Source organism: Lagenorhynchus albirostris, chromosome 14, assembly GCF_949774975.1.
Source record: "Lagenorhynchus albirostris chromosome 14, mLagAlb1.1, whole genome shotgun sequence".
Classification (NCBI taxonomy): domain Eukaryota; kingdom Metazoa; phylum Chordata; class Mammalia; order Artiodactyla; family Delphinidae; genus Lagenorhynchus; species Lagenorhynchus albirostris.
Genome location: NC_083108.1, coordinates 72,517,721 through 72,538,528, shown reverse-complemented (window position 1 = coordinate 72,538,528; position 20,808 = coordinate 72,517,721). Strand labels below are relative to the sequence as shown.

Below are 20,808 nucleotides of genomic sequence, written 5' to 3'. Positions count from 1 at the left end.
ATTTTCCATACCCTACGCTAGGCAACCACTAATATACTTTCTGTCTCTAAAGATTTTCCTTTTCTGGACATTTCATATAGACATTTCATATATCATACAAAATGTAGTCTCTGTGTCTGGTTTATTTTATTCAGCATAATGCTTTTGAAGTTCATTCATTGTAGTGTGTCTAAGTAATTCATTTCTTTTTATTGCTCAGTAGTATTCTATTGTATAGTACACTTAGTTTCTTATTTCTGATTCTTTCAGTAAATCACTAAGTGATTTAACAGAAGACATTTTTCTGATGTTAGCAATTTTCATTTCTTTAAATGTCTTTATGTATTTTAATCTTACTATACATATCTTACAAATATTCTAGCCCTTTTATTTCTGTAGTATCCATTCTGTTGTGGCTTTTTGAAGGGGAATTTTTGTTCAAGAGCACCATGGAGTAAGTGAATCTGGAAATCCTCCCAACATACTTCTTCCAGAGCCTACACATCAGTTCTAGAACAAATGAAAGTGGTATACTGTCATGTATATGGGGAAACTCAGCAAATGTTTGTTGAATGAATAAATGGTATTATAGCACTGTGAAAAGAGCATTTGAAAGTGAATCAGGAGATCTGTCTTATAAACCTAGTTCTGTCATTTATCTCCTGTATGTCCTTGGACATGTCATCTCCCTTTCTTGGGCCTCAACTTTTCATCATAAAAATGAAGTGCTGGTCTTTGTGATTTTTAATGTCTTCTTCCAGCTCTAAAATGCTACAATACTTTTAAATTCTCACTTGACTGACTTCTTAAGAAGATACTCTTCTTGCTTTTTGTAGCCTTGCTCTAGATACATACTGCTGGAAAAGGGCAGGAGTATAGAATGCTTTTAAATTTTTTTCTCTCTTTTTTTTCTTTTTTGTTGTAAGGACAAAGTGCGGTAAGGAAATCCTTGAAAAATTAATATGACGAGACCCCCTTATCAGCATCCCAGACAGGATATTACAGTCTGTACAAGTACTGTCAATAGAACTCTTTGCAATGATTAAAATATTTTATGTACTGTTCAGTTCTATAGCCGCTAGTCATATGTGGCTACTGAGCACTTGAAATGTGGCTGATGCGATTGAGGAACTGAATTTTTATTTCATTTAATTTTTTTTAATCTCTATTTTATTTAATCTTAATTTTAATTTAACCGCATGAAGCTAGTGGCTACTGTATTGTACAGCCCAGGACTATATTCTGATCCCTTTATCTCTTGTTTACCTCTGAGGATTCAACCCTTATAATTATTCTTTTATATTTTCAACTTGTATAGTTTCTTAACTCCCTGCAATTTAGTAATGACCCACGGCTATATATCCATTTTACATGTTTGTTTACATAATCCTACAATCCTGGAGCTAGAAGATACTACAAAGAAACAATTAGTTCAGTTCCCTCCCTTCAAGCAGATTAATGTCAAAGAAGTTCAAGAAATGTATAGATATAGTATTTAAAGTTTTTATTCATTCATTCACTCATAAGCTAAGAGACTAACTGGAATTTGAGAGAAGTTCTTCAGGCACAGAGTTATTCTCTAAAGAAGTAGTCATGAGACCAGAAGCCAAGGATGGGGACAACATGGGGGAATATTATCCTGAGTCTTGGGCTCCTGGTAGTAGAACAAATTAACCTTTTTTTTAAATTGAAGTATAGTTGATTTACAATATTATATTAGTTTCAGGTGTACAACATATTGATTCAATATTTATATAGATTATACTCCATTTAAAATTATTACAGGGGCTTCCCTGGTGGTGCAGTGGTTGAGAGTCTGCCTGCCGATGCAGGGGACACAGGTTCGTGCCCCGGTCCAGGAGGATCCCACATGCCACGGAGCGGCTAGGCCCGTGAGCCGTGGCCACTGAGCCTGCATGTCTGGAGCCTGTGCTCTGCAACGGGAGAGGCCACAACAGTGAGAGGCCCACGTACCGCAAAATATAATAATAATAAAAAAAAATAAAGTTATTACAAGATAATGGCTATATTTCCCTGTGCCATATAATATATCCTTGTTGCTTACAGAGCAATTTAATTTTTGAAGGAAAATAGAAGGAGAGATGTAAGATTAACTCTCATATATAATATTCTGTTGCTTTCTATGCATACAAATGCAGTATTGATACTACTCTTTATAACCCATGCTATGACACTAATTCCAAGAAAACAAACTCTATCTCCAAATTTGCCCCCACTGCCTATTATTCTGTCATTATAGCTTTATATCAGGAGCCTTGAAGATTTGTTTTTCATTTTTGAGTTCTCTTTTAAATACCCCAGGAAGACTTCGGCCCTAAACTATTACTAGTAAGCTTTTTACCAGAGATTCATTGACAGTGGATAAGAACAGCAGTTAAACACAGGGTAGCCACGTGATGATGGATAGAAGATAGAATAAAAAGAGAAGAAGAAACGTGAGTGGGAGAGGTCACCAAAGACTAATTTTACTTATTTCCCATTTTACCTGAAGTCGACACTGGCTGTTCTACTTTAAATCATTTGCTATTCCTGATCCAAAGTTCTTAGGGAAAATCAGTTACCCACCTCTGATTTTTTTTTTTTTTTTTTTTTTGCGGTACACGGGCCTCTCACTGCCGCGGCCTCTCTCATTGCAGAGCACAGGCTCCGGACGCGCAGGCTCAGCGGCCATGGCTCACGGGCCCAGCCACTCTGCGGCATGTGGGATCCTCCCGGACCGGGGCACGAACCCGTGTTCCCTGCATCGGCAGGCGAACCCTCAACCACTGCGCCACCACGGAAGCCCCCAGCTCTGATTATTGATTAATTGCTCACTTAATCCTTATTGATCCCTAGCAATGGCATTCCAGAATATAATATGATCTCTGCCTTAAAATATTGGATTGGCCAAAAAGGTTATTTGGCTTTTTCCGTAAGATGGCTCTAATAGTGCTTAGTTGTCTTTAAGTTCATTTGAAACAATTTTGTTAGATCGTATTGTGACAGCTGTCATATCGGCATGCATTTTAAAATAATTGATCAAAATTGGTGAGTTTTTGTGTAGCCATTTTAATATTGAAGATGGAAGAAAAAACGCAACATTTTCGGCATACTATGCTTTATTATTTCAAGAAAGGTAAAAACGCAGTGCAAAAAAATATTTGTGCAGTGTATAGAGAAGGTGCTGTGACTGATCGAACGTGTCGAAAGTGGTTTGCGAAGTTCGTGCTGGAGATTTCTCGGTGGACAATGCTCCATGGTTGGCTAGACCAGTTGAAGTTGATAACGATCAAATTGAGACATTAATTGAGAACAATCAACATTATACCACGTAGGAGATAGCCAACATACTCAAAATATCCAAATCAAGTGTTGAAAATCATCTGCACCAGCTTGGTTATGTTAATCGCGTTGAGGTTTGGGTTCCACAGAAGTTAAGTGAAAAAAACCTTCTTGACTGTATTTCTGCATGTGATTCTCTACTTAAATGTAACGAAAACATTTTGTTTTTAAAACAAATTGTGACAGGCGATGAAAAGTGGATACTGTACAATAATGTGGAATGGAAGAGATTGTGGGGCAAGCAAAATGAACCACCACCAACCACACCAAAGGCCAGTCTTCATCCAAAGAAGGTGATGTTGTGTATATGGTGGGATTGGAAGGGTCCTCTTTTATGAGCTCCTTCCAGAAAACCAAACGATTAACAAGTACTGCTCCCAATTAGAACAACTGAAAGCAGCGCTTGAGGAAAATCATCTGGAATTAGTCAACAGAAAACGCATAAATTTCCATCATGGTAACGCAAGACTGCATGTTTCCTTGATGACAAGGCAAAAACTGTTGCAGCTTGGCTGGGAAGTTCTGATTCATCTGCCGTATTCACCAGACATTGCACCTTTGGATTTCCATTTGTTTTGGTCTTTACAAAATTCTCTTAATGGAAAAAATTTCAATTCCCTGGAAGACTGTAAAAGGCACCTGGAACAGTTCTTTGCTCAAAGAGATTAAACAGTTTGGGGAAGATGGAATTATGAAGTTGCCTGAAAAATGGCAGAAGGTAGTGGAACAAAATGGTGAATACGTTGTTCAATAAAGTTCCTGGTGAAAATGAAAAATGTGTCTTTATTTTTACTTAAAAACCAAAGGAGCTTTTTGGCCAACCCAATAGAAAAAATTTTGTTTTCTATTATATTAAGACGTTCTCTTCAAAATCTCTCTCCATAGATTCCTAGTGGATATGGGCCATTCTTCTGTAAGTTGTTTTACAGTGTCTAATGCAACTGGGAATTTTTGAAATGTTCTTTCTTCTAGATAGGTCTTATATTCAAAGGGCTTTTCTGACTCTGCCCTATTATACTGAAACTGGCCTATAATGGTTTCTGCTGGTCGTCTTATACATAGACTTTTACTCCACCCATATGGTCTGAAAAGTCTACACCTCCCTTGATCTAAAAGAGGAGAGGATTGAACTATTATTAGAAGATGAAGGATTATGGTGTGATTTCATATTTGCCTTTCTTCTTAAGAGAATTTGTTGTGGTATCCAAATCTTATATTAAGCTACTTTCTACAGGCCCTCTTTGTGGCTTTTGGTGTACTTTTTAGAATATAGTAATACAGATAAAATTCTGTTATCTTCAGTGCTAAGGAACTATCTACTTCATTGAATTTTAAAAAATAAATTTATTTATTTTTGGCTGCATTGGGTCTTGGTTGCTGCACGCGGTCTACTCTTCGCTGCAGTGCTCAGGCTTCTCATTGCGGTGTCTTCTCTTGTTGCGGAGCACGGGCTCTAGGCACACGGGCTTCAGTAGTTGTGGCTCGCGGGCTCTAGAGCGCAGACTCAGTAGTTGTAGTGCACGGGCTTAGTTGCTACGTGACATGTGGGATCTTCCTGGACCAGGGCTTGAATTCATGTCCCCTGCATTGGCAGGCGGATTCTTAACCACTGCACCACCAGGGAAGCCCCCTATTTCATTGAATTTTATATCAAATATTGCTTAACTGAAGTAAACCTGCTGTTGGGAATTTTTGTACTATCAAATGGTAAGTGATGATCTGGTATTTATTGTAATATGATTGGCAATATCCTAAGACATTACTCACATTTATTCTTTTCATAGGTTATAGGTTATACCTGTCGAGTTAGTCAAATAGCCATCATTTTGTCAAGGTAAGATTTTTGCTTTCCTTCCTGGCAAGGCGTAGATTCTTGTTAGTCTTGGGTCTAGGTAGGAACAAATAGGAGGACAATGCCCTTATTTCCATTGATTCTGTCACTCCTGAGTCCTCACAGAGCTTTACTAAGTAAGAAACAACAAATGTGTGATCATTGATTCCATTTTCCCAGGTAAAATAGGCAAGCAATTTGAAGTTTCAGATTAGGTTTTAGTCCCAATTCTGCCATTAACTCTGTGTGACCTTCAATAAATAGTTCCCTTTAAGTCTTTTGACTTCTAATTCCTTTTCATATATCATGAAAAGTTGTAGTAGGTGGTTTTCAAGATCTTATTCACCTTTATAACATTGGGTGAGACTCTTAAAATTATTAAGCTCAGAAAGGATCTGGATCTCACCTAAAGTGGTAGTCACATTGAGTTGGTTTTAGACTTTATAACTTTTACTCCTAGATCTTTTCCTCTTATAGGGATCTGGATATATTTAGCTGCATAAATAACTGGTTGCTTAAAGCTGTGCTTTGGAAAAGCTCTCAGGAAGGAGCTGATGAGAATGAAGTTATTACTGGTCACCATGAAAAGTGAAACAGACTGATCACAGAGCTCCTTGGTAGCTTTTTCATTTCACGATTACCCACTTGGATTTTTAATCTGATCATACAGCTCCCAGAGACTCTCTGTGAAACTCTGTTAGGGTTTATTAACCTAGGTATAAAATACATTTCCCACTCCACTTCCCCCAGAACTTGAAAAGAAGGTATACTTAAAGTTTTTGAGGTACTTTTCTTGAAGGAATTAAATATATGTATTTGCAGAGAGCTGGTGGGGTGACGGAGTTGGAAGAAGGACAGGAGAATATTTTGCAAAGGGAAAATGGCATAAAAAAGTTTGAATATTAGGGTGATAAGTTTTTTTCCTCCCAGCCTGATACCTCTACTATTGATGATACCTGTATTCTGTTTGGGCAATGCCAGTGAATGTTTCCGCAACTTCAGCCAGAGCCACAGGTAAGTAAGGACCAAACCTATCATTTTTATAATAGACTACACCTATTCTTTTCTACAAACAAAGATGGAGGAAGACTTTGTACATACATTCTGGCCAAGGTGCTTGTATTTGAAATGGGGTTTGGACAAGTTGTACAGTCAAGGCCAAAAATATATAAGCAGAAATACAACACAAAATGACTAGATGATTATGTGTCAGTGAGAAGGAATAAGGTATTATGGGCAAGGCTTAGCTAAATGATAAGTTAAATTACATACTCATTAACTTTTGTTGCACCAAATAGGTATCTCTCTGGTCTTATACCTGTAGCAACATTCCTGACCATTGATTCTCTTCCTAGGTGTATCCTGATGTACTCACCACCAACATCCATGGCTAAAGTCCTGCCTTCTGCCAACATATCAGTCTGTAGCACACTTTATTTTTATGGGCTTATCATTTTCCTGGCCAGCTTTCTACTCAGCCTCCTCACCATTGTGGTATGGTGCCACCCTACTTGCCTTTATGGAAAGAGAGGGGGCGGTTGGGTGGGATGGGGCAGTATACCCAGGCCTGGGAAAGATGGGGCGGAGAGGCACTTCTCATAGTCCTAGAACTAAGAAAGTGTCTAGCAGATATTGATAATTTAATTACTACCTCAGTCTTTTGGACTTCCCAAGATCAAATGATGAGTGGGGAAAAGAGCCTATATTCATTATGCGAGAATTATGCTCACTCTAGAAATAATGTGTTCCTGTGGATCCTCATGGAGGACCAGACCAGAAAACTAGTATGTGTCGGGTATATTCTTTATAAAGTATGATACTCTGGAACACAGGACATCTTCTCTGTTTTAATTTTCCAAATAATTAAAGAGTTTTCTTTTCTCAATTCTTTATTGACTATAAATTTGCATTTATGCTATGTCTAACTGGGTTTAAAGTGCTGAGTGACTCAGACAGTTATTAAATACTCATTTGACATCATCAGACTGATGGACAAGTAATCATCCATGGGACAATACATTATTTATATATAACTGCCCAGTACGAAATCAGTAAGCAAGTGAACATGCCTTTTTATTTGTCATATCTACTTTCCAGTATCATTTTCTCCACTTTTCATATGCTAGTTCAGGAATTATAAACTATCTGGTTGCAGACCAACTTTATCCCACAGTTTTTTTCCTTTTGCTAACACAACTAACATCTGTGAATGAAATACAATTGTGGAAAATTTTCTTTGACAATTCAAAAATAAGTTATGGAGATAGCTTAGATCAAATCAGCAACTTTGTAAAGAATGCACAATGACTAGTTTATATTAAAATGGCCTTGATGGTTTTCATTTAGAACTGATTGACAGCAGAGACATGTGTCCCAAAACCTGGCACCCTAGGGATTCCTGTTTGCTCCTTCAGAATAACCCAGGCTTCAGTGGGCATTCAGGACTGGCATTCTTATTCTTTTGTAATCAGCAAACGGTGAACTGATTCTACTAGATGTAAATATTCTCAAATAAGTTCAAGCCTCTTTATGATTCCTATGTCTGTGGGGAAAGGAAACCACATGGCTAACCTTAAGTAATTGGGTTATTAACTTACAGAGTGGATCTGGATTATTAGAAAAAGTTTCAGATTTGGACAGATTTTATTACCTAATTTACTCCCCACAAAAAGGACATTGAACTGATTTATATTTATTTCATTAACTAAACCGTATTCAAATTGCTCCCAAATGGAAGGGAAAAACAATCTGTTTTCCATCTAAGTGCAAGAAGAGACTTCCTAAAACTTTTTTTCTGGGAGTTGAGAATTTAAGCTCTGTCACAGTGCTAAAGTATTTATTTTAGGGGTATTAAGCACAGAACACTTAATAACACAACCTTTATTTATTTAGTTTAAACACCTTTTTTGGAGTATAATTGCTTTACAATGGTATGTTAGTTTCTGCTTTACAACAAAGTGCATCAGCTGTACTGTACATGTAATTCACCATATTCATATATCCGCATATCTCCTCCCTCTTGTGTCTCCCTCCCACCCTCCCTATCCCACCCCTCTAGGTGGTCACAAAGCACCGAGCTGATCTCCCTGCAACACAGCCTTTAATAAAGTGTTTTAAAAGAGAATCTGGTTAGATCTTAGTTTTAACTTCCCATGCATATTGTGATTAACTTCATTGAGAAAAATGAAAGCCTGAGGGTTGATGTAAGGTTTATGTATTGAACATATATAGTTTGACTAATATCTGTCAATTTACCTGGCCAAGCAAAAGATCACTCTAGAGATAATTTTCTCTCAAAAAAAGCCTGGTCTCAGATGGTAAAGACAGGAGGATGGTCTTTCCTGCTGTCAGATCCTAAGAGAAGGATCTCTCCAAAATGATAGGCTAGACCTGGGAAGTTTTAGTAAGCCTTAGGCAGACTACTCACCGCTATACTCATGTTTAGGTCTTACTCATTCAAGCCCAGACACTTTACAAGAAGTTTCTGAAATCGACTGGCTTTCTGGGGAGTGAACAGTGGGCAGTGATTCACATTGTGGAGCAGCGAGTACGCTTCTACCCCGTGGCCTTCTTTTGCTGCTGGGGCCCAGGTGGGTATCTTAATGGAAAGATTTGGGCAATGAAAAGGGTAACCATTAGATTGTGGTCAAGCAAGGTAGTCTCACCAAGAAGGATGACTACAAATTTCTGTCCAGCATGTAAAATTTACCTTCATTCCACCCGTACCTTCTTATGTTTTAGAAATTAAGAGAATTAGATGTGAGATGATATGAGAGGAAATGTACTGACAGAACTCAGAGACATTAACACCTGCCCTTTCTACTACATAAAGTTAAAGTGTAAGGATCAGATAGGATAATGTTTATGAAAGGGCTTGGTAAACATAAGAAGTTAAGAATTGTAACTTATGATGTTCCTGTAGTATGTCTTGCCACCATTGCTACTCTAATAATCTGCAAAGTTTAATCAATGAGGAATAGCGGTTGGAGATCTGAGGCCAGTGGTTTATATAACTGGTTAATCTCACTGCTAGTCTTCATTATGCCTATAATTCTCACAATGCTTAGGCGTGTATACTGAAAAAAATTATGCTCAGGCAGCCAGGGCTGGCAGCAAGATTTATACTTTGTGTTTTCACAGCTGTCATTCTGATGATCATAAAGATGACTAAGCCACAGGACACCAAACTTCACATGGCCCTCTATGTTCTCCAGGTAACACCTTGAACATCCAGCATTTCTGTTCTTATACTCTCTTATCCTGTTCTCTTACATTGCCATTATTCAGTAAGCACAATTTTTCCCCTTAGGGTATTTCTTTCTGCATTGCAAGAGAGAAATATATTATTTATATTCAGTCATGAAGAATGTGGAAATTTCCTCACAGATGAGGTAGATACCTTTGTGAAAGTGCTGCCATGCATTCCAGAGCATGTATATCTCAGGCCAACTTCATTTCATTGATGTGTTTTTTTTTTAAGGGATGGGTAACAAAAGAAAAGATCTACCAGATAATGTTCTTATGAAACTCTGATAGTGACATGATTCTCTCTCACCCAGAGTGAAATGAATGGGATAAATTAGCTATTCTAGGTGAATGGAGAGAGAGAAGTAAAGAAAAAATGGTTCTCTCTTTTCATCCTTTATCAGATTTAAGAAGGGTTTTTTGGGCTATCCGACTATGGTGATAGGGCAGTTTCTTCAAGCCTAACCTGGGAAATGGGGCAATAAGGAGGGCCATTGAAACGACTTCATTATCCCTATGTATATACTAAGAAATATGACTAACTCTCAGTCATCCATAACAAGGTATGGTGGGAAGAGTGAGTTCAGGAAGAGCTAGAAAAATATTTTTTAAAAACTGACACCAAATTTTGATTTTTGAGATAGAATAAATATAACAGTGATTTATAAATAAGAGGAATGGAAACTATTCCCCAAATCTCTGAAAATCTGAAGGATGGGCTCCATCACCCCTTCATCTCCTCCAGGCTCTAACAGCATCATCTCAGGGTCTGCTCAACTGTGGAGTATACAGCTGGACACAGTACAAGTTCTACCAACTAAAGCAAGAAGCTCGGCATGATGCAGACACCCAGACACCATTATTATGCTCACAGAAGAGATTCTATAGCAGAGGCCTAGATCCACTGGAGTCTACCATTGCTTTTGCTACTAGCACCTCCACCATTCTTTGAAACTGTAAAACTGGAACATCCAGAACTGGAATGATTCTACACTAATGGTTTGGGAGGAATGTTTGGGAAGAACATCTTAAGTCTTTTCTAACCATGCCTTAAACTACGGAAGTGAAAGGGAGTGTAGTGCCATGGTTAGTAGCTACTCTAGGTGAAGTGGGTGGGATCTAATCATTATTCTCTGATTCACAAGTAAAGTCACTATTCAGGGAGATGAAGCCACTTTGCACCTAAGAGATAGACTCATTATTTCAATAGATATTAGATTTGTCTAAGTCTCTTCTACAAAAAATAAATTCCAAGTTATTATTTATATAAAGTATTTCCAGGCTCTCTACTCCATGGTTGTGGGGGAAGTAGTGTGGCATGCAACAACTTTCTCAGATCTTCACATTGCTATTACTCTCCTTTTGGTTGTACAAAGTCCTGGGTTTACATTTTTTGAAGAGTTTTGGAAACTCAGAAGAAGCAAGGACAGAAGCTGCCAAAAAAAATGATAGTAGGGGGCGCAGTGGTTAAGAATCTGCCTGCCAATGCAGGGGACACGGGTTCGAGCCCTGGTCAGGGAAGATCCCACATGCCGTGGAGCACCTAAGTGTGTGCGCCACAACTACTGAGCCTGCGCTCTAGAGCCCGCGAACCACAACTGCTGAAGCCCGCACTACCTAGAGCCCGTGCTCCGCAACAAGAGAAGCCACCTCAATGAGAAGCCTGTGCACCGCAAGAAGAGTAGCCCCCACTCGCCGCAACTAGAGAAAGCCCGTGTGCAGCAATGAAGACCCAACGCAGCCAAAATAAATTAATTAATTTAAAAAAAAGTGATAGTGGGATCCTCATACACACCACATCCTAGTCTCTTACATATTCCATGCCGTTCTAGGCCTTAGCAATAGGAACCTTCCTGCTCCATAAAATTAAGGCCAGTCTTTTGAAGTTACAGTGGATAATAAGATTTAAGAGAAATCAGGACTAAAACTCTGAATCAAAAACTTCTCAACTCTCATTTATAAGCAAAAACCCAAGGTAGGTTTCATAGTGCTTGGACGTAGAATTAGGTTGAACCATATGAACTTGCCATTTTTGTAGGTGAAAATGGTCTAATATCAATTTTACATGGTTCAATCTGGCTGTAAGTGCTAAATATATGTGTATTGAATAAATGAATGAACAGATGAATGAATGACTAACAAGTAGAATTTAACCTTTGGGGAAATAAAAGATTCCCACACTGAAGAGCCTCATTCATGGGTAGGGATGTTTAATGTTTCTTCCTCTTTAGTCACATAACAAGTGATGTTTGGTCTCTCCAGTTAAGTCATTAACAAGGCCAAACTGAGGCCAGGGCATCAGATACTATGATGCCAAAACAAAGGGGAAAGCCAAATGGGCAAAAACTGGAATGACAATCAACTAAAACATCTGGAACTAATAATCAGATACTTTTCACCTGGTAAATTCCCTTCATCAGTGCAAGGCAAAATCCTTAAGATTAGAGGAAATTGACAGAGTAGATTATAATGGTGCATTAGACAGTATACTCTGAAAAGTAAGTTCCAGAGATCTTTCCAAAGGAGTTCTCAGTAGAAATGTTAGGGAGCTCAATAATAGTTCTTTAGGTTTTAGGCCATGAGCTTCAGCCTTACTATGGATGGTAACCTGACTTCATTATGTCAAGAACACATCTTGAGGCCTCCTAAGACGTATAACACAGATTACTGGGTAGCACAGAACAAGAAAGATTGCCTTACCTAAAGAGCTGCTTTAACTTCTTTTAATTTAAAAACTAATAAGAATTCAGCATATAGAAAGACAGATGGAAGCAAGATTCTCATTTCCGTAGACCTTGAGGGACACCAGAATTTAGGAGTCCAATTCTTAAAATGTCCTATTGGTATCACTTCATATTTGACTTTATTACCAGAAAGAAGATAATTATCAAATATATGTCAGGTTTGTTCATCTTGCTTCTCTGATGAATTTTTTGCATTGACACTGGTCTTAGATATTCTATAGATGTAGGCAAATAAAAAGATAGTAGGAATGGAAAATAATAAAATGGTAGGCAAGATTGGGATTATCAACTCTTCGTCATGCTGAGAGTAGGAGGGCCACTATTCAAACTATGTAACCCTTGAATTCACATGTAGGAGGGGCATAGACATAGATACAGTGGCAGTTCTTAAAATTTCTGCAAATACCCCTCCCATGACTTCATGACTTGTCCAGTTTACGGTCATAGTGGAGTACAGTTGTATCTATGCAGCTTTGATTAATACAGATCTTCCTTGAACCATATGTTGTATCATCCTTCACCTCCTCCTCATCAGCCCAGTCTGTAGCTTCAAAAAATCTCTGCACCCCAATACCATGTGTTCTGCATGGGGAACTGGGTGTTTGATGTTTCTCAATGCATGGGAGCCTTTGGATGTTTTCTCATAGCAGCCTCCCACTTTTTACATCTCTGGCCTTGCACTTGCTGAAGACTTTAAATATCCCTTTAGATTCACTGCCACAGTTTCCAAACCTGTCTCCCTTGGTATTCATTAATGTTAGCAACTTTCCTGGGCAACCTTTGTGCCCCTTTCAAAGATTTTAACACACAGATTCTCCAGGCTTCAACCCCGGCCTTGGCAACAATAACCTTGTTCCTTGCAAGGAGTGCCATCTTGCTTGTAGGTGTCCGTGTGGCAGCACTTGGGGGTGCCATTACAGTATTCTGGGAGGTCACACTTATCCACGCTGAGGTGGCAAGTTGTGGTTGCTTTTAGAGATTTGCGGTTTTTGCTGCAAGATCCAAATGCATAATTTAAACCCTTCCTCAGCTGGCATGAGGGCAGACAACAGTGATCCTTTTGACAGTCAAGAACACTGCCGTAGTCAAATTCTTCTCCTTTGTCTAATATCTTATTCCCACAATATGGCTTTCAAAAAGAGCTTTGGAGCTCAGTTCTATTAAATAGGCAGCCCTCTCTGTGCTTATGCAACAGCTGGTGGAAATAGTGGAAGCTGCAGTTGCTGAAGCCCATATCTACAGTAATAAATTCATGCGTAGTACAGAGGTGCTGGCTATGGAACTTGCAGGCCACGTGGTCATGCTTCATTCCCAAGTCATGGCCAACCTCATGAGCTATGAAAGCTGTGAAATGTGGTGTATCTTCATGAAAGAAAGATTCAGCAATGGTTTCATTCTTGGCAATGCAGGTAACCACTGAGAAATGCATGGCCCTCATACTTCCCAAGAATTTGGCCAATAATCACATGAGCAGCATCATGTTTCACCCCTCTCAAGAGATTCCGGCCTTTCCAGTGTATAAAATTTTGAAGTGTTTCCTGCAAATTCAGGAAGATTTGCACAAGGGTTTTCTCTATCCATATCCCTAACCCAGTAAGCACCGCTTTCATGTTATATCCTTTGTGTACCTATTGACCAGAGCATGGACATCTATTAACATCTTTGTGGTCTTGGTAACATTATTATTCCACATTTGGAATCACTTATTGTCAACCACAATCAACTTGTACATACTTGGGAAGTGGCCACATATAGGACATAGGAACTGAGAAAGGTTCTATTTTGCTCTGAAATTGTGAAGTGCTTAAGAGCTCCTCTTGCTTATCTCCACGGATTACACAAGACTCACCTGATTTTAAAGATATGCTGTAAACCATATATGCTCAATATATATAGGCTTGATACCAAAGACAGTGCCATCTAAGGTCAGGATTCCCTTTTGCCCTGAGCAAGTGCTGATTGTCACAAAAGAATCCAGGTCGTCCTCTGAATACTCAGTCATCCTGAATAAAAGCAATACTAGTTTCCCATTTTTTTTTTTTTTTAGTTTCCCATTTTGATGTGTATAAACAGGGAACTTCTTGACAAATAATTCTTTCTTTTGCTTCAACTTAATAGTATGCCATTTTTCTTGTTCGAGCAGGACATTGGACACCTTTTCTGCTTTTTCTTCTAGTTCTCTGAACATCATCAGGTTCCTAGGGAAGACTATTTCATAATAAAGAGATTCCCACTACAGTGCATCCCTGGAAGAATAGTCACAATTACCAATAAAGTGACATGCAGCTTAATATGGGAAGGGCCCTTTCTCAAATGCCCTAAGCGGCATTCCTTGAAGAAACATCACTCCAAACCTTATCCATGACCACTTGATTTCATAGAATACAAGACAGGGGGCAGGCAAAGTAACTAACTGGGGTTGTCATTGTCATGGCCCAAGTGAAACAGCAAATGATCCCAGACCTCTGTCTGTGAGTTGACTTCCCTTGGACCCAAGTCTTTGTCAGTGACACAGTTGTTTGGCCAAAGATCAAAGCTATGCTGCCTGCCAGAAGGATAGCTGCTCCCACCCTCAGAGTATTACATGATGACACCTACCTTTTGACTATGTCTCTTCCTACTCCTCTTGAGCTCTCTCTCTTCTGGAGTGTCCTTACTTTGCAACCACCCTCAAAGAACAACAGTTTTAGTGCTCCTTAGCTGAGCTCCTGCTGTCTTCATAGAGGAGTATACCAAGGAGAGGAAACTTTCAGAGGTCCAGTCAGTACAACGATCCAGGATCAGGCCCCAAGAAAAGAAAATATATAACCTCTTCCCTTAGTCCCAGTTCCCATGGAACAGCCTTCCCTTCCTGTCATCCAGTACTCTTTTGAGTCATTGAAACTTAACTTCCAGAGCAGAGGTTTGTGGATTTCTGGGTAGGTCACAGGCCTCTGCTGTTTAATGCCTTTTGCACCATTCCCTACTCTGTACCATACAGCCCATTTCAAACATCCAATCCTTTTCCTTTTTAAAAAAAAAATTATTCACAATATGTTTGTTTAGTTGCTCAATCCTAGGATACATGTAAAGTATTTTTAGAGTAACTAACCCATGCCTCTGTGAAAAGCAAATATATGAACTGGAGAACAGTGTTTATTGGGTTGGCCAAAAGGTTCGTTCAGATTTTTCTGTAAGATGGCTCTAGTAGTGCTTAGTTGTCTCTAACTTCATTTGAAACAATTTTGGTAGATTGTATCGTGATAGCTGTCATATCAGCATGCATTTTAAAAAATCTTATCAAAATTGGTGAATTTTTGCGTAGCCATTTTAATATTGAAGATGTAAGAAAAAAACCAACATTTTCGGCATATTATGCTTTATTATTTCAAGAAAGGTAAAAACACAACTGAAATGCAAAAAAAGATTTGTGCAGTATATGTAGAAGGTGCTGTGACTGATTGAATGTGTTAGAAGTGGTTTGCAAAGTTTCGTGCTGGAGATTTTTTGCTGGACGATGCTCCATGGTCGGGTAGACTAGTTGAAGTTGTTAGTGATCAAATTGAGATATTAGGGACTTCCCTGGTGGTCCAGTGGCTAACACTCCGTGCTCCCAATGCTGGGGGCCTGGGTCCGATCCCTGGTCAGGGAACTAGATCCCACATGCTGCAACTAAAAGTTTGCATGCCTCAACTAAATATCCCGCATGCTGCAATGAAGATCCTGCGTGCTGCAACTAAGACCCAGCACAGCCAAATAAATTAATTAATTAAAATATTTTTTAAAAATCGAGGCGTTAATTGAGAACAATCAAAGTTATACCATGGGAGATAGCCGACATACTCCTAATATCCAAATCAAGCGTTGAAAATCATCTGCACCAGCTTGGTTATGTTATTCACGTTGAGGTTTGGGTTCCACAGAAGTTAAGTGAAGAAAATCTTCTTGACCGTATTTTGCATGCAATTCTTTACTTAAACATAATGAAAATGTTCTGTTTTTAAAACAAATTGTGACGGGTGATGAAAAGTGCATACTGTACAATAATGTGGAGTTGAAGAGATCGTGGGGCAAGTGAAATGAACCACCACCAACCACACCAAAGGCCAGGCTTCATCCAAAGAAGGTGATGATGTGTATATGGTGGGATTGGAAGGGAGTTCTCTATTATGAGCTCCTTCCAGAAAACCAAACGTTTAATTCCAACAAGTACTGCTCCCAATTAGACCACCTGAAAGCAGCACCTGATGGAAAACATCTGGAATTAGTCAACAGAAAAACACACAATCTTCCATTAGGATAATGCAAGACTGCATGTTTCTTTGATGACCAGACAAAAACTGTTGCAGCTTGGCTGGGAAGTTCTGATTCATCTGCCATACTCACCAGACATTGCACCTTCGGATTTCCATTTATTTCGGTCTTTACAAAATTCTCTTAATGGAAAAAATTTCAATTCCCTGGAAGACTGTAAAAGGCACCTGGAACAGTTCGTTGCTCAAAAAGATTAAAAAGTTTGGGGAAGATGGAATTATGAAGTTGCCTGAAAAATGTCAGAAGGTAGTGGAACAAAATGGTGAATACGTTGTTCAATAAAGTTCTTGGTGAAAAGGAAAAATGTGTCTTTTATTTTTACTTAAAAACCAAAGGAACTTTTTGGTCAACCCAATACGTTCAGTTCTTTTTATCTTTAGCCTTACAGTATGAGGTTGCAATAATGTTTCCCAAAATTATTTAGATTGGTACTTTTCTATCCAGACCTATTCAGTATGGTCATGTTATTCATTTTTAATTCAGTTAGGGTCATATGTTACTGTTTGTATTTCATTCTGGTTTGCCCCCACATTTGGGATGTTGCTGATGATTTGGAGGGAAATGTATGTGAAATGTTTCCATGATTCTAAAAGTCAGTACTATATAAAAACGTGTATTCAAAGCCTTTAACCTGTTCCCATGTCCTTATTCTTTCTACCCACTTCTCATTCATCAGTCTCAATAGTACTTGGTTTATTTTTCCTGTATTTCTTTCTGCACAAATAAGCAGATACATTTCCTTGTATCCCCTTTTTTCTTATGTAAATGTAGCATAATATTTTCCACTTTCCTTTCTAAACTTAAAGATACATCCTGTAAATCACTCCATATCAGTTTATAGAAATATTCCTCATTCTCTTTTTTATAGCTACATAGTAGTTTTATAGATGTACCATAATTTATTCACTCTCCTATGTATGGGTTTTTGCATTGTTTATATTATTTTGAAATTATACACTATCATCAGCAAATAATATTGCACATATATATTTTTGTGGAGGAAAATTCCTAGAAATGAGAAGGTAGTGTTCATGCTAATTGCATATGTAGCTTTGTTTGATATTGCCAAATTCCCCTTCAGAAGGTTTTTGCCAGTTTTCATTTCCACTGGCAGTGTATCAGAGTGCCTGTTTCCCCAAAGTCTAAGCAACAGAGTATATTGCCATGCCATACGTTTTAATTTTCACCAGACTGATAGGTGATAAGTAGCAGGTCGATATTGTTTAATTTGTATTTTTCTGATTTTGAGTGAATTTGAAATGTTTTAATATGTTTAAAGGCCATTTTTATATCTTTTAACAATTGTCGGTTAATGTCTTTTCCCCTTTTTCTATCAAGCTCTTGGCATTTTTTTCTTCTCAACTTTCTCCCCCTCACTTTACTGTGGTATAATTCACAAATAAAATTTTATATATTTAAAGTGTACAATATGATGATTTGGTATATATGTACACAGTGTGAAATATTTATTTATTGTGAATATATGTTTTCTAAAAGGCAAAAAAACTAGAATAGTTAAAATAATTTTGGGAATGAGTAACGTGGGAGGGACCACTCTACTGAGTTTCAAGACTGTGTAGTATTGGTGATGGGATAGACACATAGATCAATGGAACAGAATAGAGAATTCAGAAATAGAGAACCCACACATGTATGTTCATCTGATTTTTGACAAAAGGGGAAAAGCAATTCTGTGGAGGAAGGAGCATCTTTTCAACAAATTGTGCTGGAAAATTGGATATACATAGACAAAAAAGAGGAACCTCAACCTAAACCTAACACTTCATACAAAAATCACCTCAGGGGCTTCCCTGGTGGCGCAGTGATTGAGAGTCTGCCTGCCGATGCAGGGGACACGGGTTCGTGTCCCGGTCCGGGAAGATCCAGATGCCATGGAGCGGCTAGGCCCGTGAGCCATGGCTGCTGAACCTGCGCGTCTGGAGCCTGTGCTCTGCAACGGGAGAGACCACAACAGTGAGAGGCCCACGTACTACAAAAAAAAAAAATCACCTCAAATGGATCATAGATATAAATGTAAAATATAAAACTTTTTAGAAGAAAACATAGAATATCTTCAGGATCTAAGACTTGGTGAAGAATTCTTAAACATGGTACCAAAAAGCATGATCCATTAAAAAAAATCCATAAATTGGACCTCATCAAAAGTAAAAGCTCTTGTCAAGAACCTTAGCTTGAGACAGAGACAAGATGGCAGAGTAGAAGGATGTGAGCTCACTGTTTCTTATGAAAACACCAAAATCACAACTAACTGCTGAACAACTACTGACAAAAAAAAAAAAAAGTGCTGGAACCTAACAAAAAAGATCCCCTACACCCAAAGACAAAGAAGAAGCCACAGTGAGATGGTAGGATAGGGTGCAATCATGATAAAATCATATCCCATACCTGCCAGGTGGGCAACCCACAAACTGGAAAATAATTATACCACAGAAGTTCTCCCACAGGAGTGAAAGTACTGAGCCCCACGTCTGGCTTCCCAACCTGGGGGTCTGGCAATGGGAGGAGGAGGTCCCAGAGAATCTGGCTTTGAAGGCCAGCAGGGCTTAATCACTGGAATTCCACAGGACTGGGGGAAACAGAAACTCTACTCTTGGAGCATGCACACAAGGTCTCATGTGCACCAGGACCCAGGGAAAAAGCAGGGACCTCGTAAGAGACTGGGCCAGACCTACTAGACTGGGCTAGTATTGGAGGGTCTCCTGTGGAGGCAGTGGGGAGCTGTGGCTCATTGCAGGAACAGAGACACTGGTGGCAGCAGATCTGGGAAGTACTCATTAGCATGAGCCTTCCTGGAGGCCACCATTTTCTTAAGACCTGGCCCCACCCCCACAGCCTGCAGACTCCAGTGCTGGGACATCTCAGGCCAAACAACCAACAGGGTGGAAATAGCCCCACCCATCAGCCAACAGGCTGCTTAAAGTCTTCCTGAGTCCATAGCCCTCTAGACACAACCCTTGGCACAGCTCTACCCATCAGAGGGACAAGACCCAGCTCCACCCATTAGTGGGCAGGAACCAGTCCCTTCTACCAGGAAGCCTGTGCAAGCCTCTTAGACAGCCTCATCCACCAGGAGGCAGACGGCAGAAGCAAGAAGAACTACAACCCTGCAGCCTGTAGAATGAAACCACAATTGCAGAAAGTAAGACAAAATGAGACGGCAGAGGATTATGTACCAGATGAAGGAAGAAGATAAAACCCCCAAAGAAGAACAACTAAATGAAGTGGAGGTAGGCAATCTGCCCAAAAAAGAATTCAGAATAATGATAGTAAAGATGATCCAAGATCTTGGAAAACAGAATGGAGGCACAGACCGAGAAGATACAAGAAATGTTTAATAAAGACCTGGTAGAACTAAAGAACAAAGAGATGAAGAATACAATAACTGAAATGAAAAATACACTAGAAGGAATCAATAACAGAATAAGTGAGGCAGAAGAATGGATAAATGACCTGGAAGACAGAATGGCGGAAATCATTGCCGCAGAACAAAATAAAGAAAAAAGAATGACTCGAAATGAAGACAGTCTAAGAGACCTCTGGGACAACGTCAGATGCACCAACATTCACATTCTAGGAGTCCCAGAAGGAGAACAGAGAGAGAGAAAGGACCTGAGGAAATATTGAAAGAGATAATAGCTGAAAACTTCCCTAACATGAGAAGAGAAACAGTCACCCAAGCCCAGGAAGTACACAGAGTCCCAGGCAGGATAAACCCAAGGAAGAACATGCCAAGACACACAGTAATCAAATTGGCAAAAATTAAAGACAGCTCCTCCCCTTGGCTTAGCACAAAGCAAGCATATAAAAAACACAGATGCCTGCTGCTTCCTGGGGAGAGAAAGAGTTGGTAGAGGCCCCTAGAATCTCTGGCCAGAGTTATTGGTTGAGGTCTTCTCCTGTATGAGGCCAGTCTATGAAGATTGAAAGAGGTGCCTGGTTTGTCTGATACACAGACTCCAACACAGAAAGTCAAAGATATGAAGAATTAGGCAAAGATGTTCCACATTAAAGGAACAAGATAAATCTCCAGAAACTGACCCTAGTGAAATGAACGTGTATTATTTACCTGATAGAGAATCCAAAAATACTGTTTTAAAAATGTTCACTGAAGTCAAGAGAACAATGCATGAACAAGGTGAGAATTTCAACACAGAGATAGAAGATATTAAAAACTACCAGACAGAAGTCATGGAGCTGAAGAACACAATAATTGAACTGAAAAACAATTCACTAGAAGGGTTCAACATTAGACTAGATCAACCAGAAGAAAGGATCAGTGAACTTTGGAAATAATGCAGTCAGAGGAGAAAACAGAAAGAAAGAATGAAAAACAGTGAAGAAAGCTTAAGGGAC

The 20,808-nt window shown here is 39.1% G+C and overlaps 1 protein-coding gene across 6 annotated transcripts in view; it reads left to right on the top strand.

The window, feature by feature from the left end:
- The window catches only part of TMEM116 (transmembrane protein 116), a 138,554-nt gene that overhangs the window by 84,409 nt on the left and 33,337 nt on the right, over positions 1 to 20,808 (top strand). For 3 of the 6 annotated variants that reach the window (XM_060120676.1, XM_060120673.1, XM_060120674.1), the window contains 7 exons: positions 5,106 to 5,155; positions 6,083 to 6,166; positions 6,508 to 6,646; positions 8,211 to 8,280; positions 8,614 to 8,742; positions 9,293 to 9,366; positions 10,143 to 10,530. In XM_060120676.1, the coding sequence (XP_059976659.1) occupies positions 5,106 to 5,155; positions 6,083 to 6,166; positions 6,508 to 6,646; positions 8,211 to 8,280; positions 8,614 to 8,742; positions 9,293 to 9,366; positions 10,143 to 10,349 (753 nt within the window). In that variant the 3' untranslated portion in view covers positions 10,350 to 10,530. Of the gene's footprint in view, positions 1 to 5,105; positions 5,156 to 6,082; positions 6,167 to 6,507; positions 6,647 to 8,210; positions 8,281 to 8,597; positions 8,743 to 9,292; positions 9,367 to 10,142; positions 10,531 to 20,808 lie in introns of those variants that run through there. The other 3 variants (XM_060120679.1, XM_060120675.1, XM_060120678.1) reach the window with 2 other exon arrangements.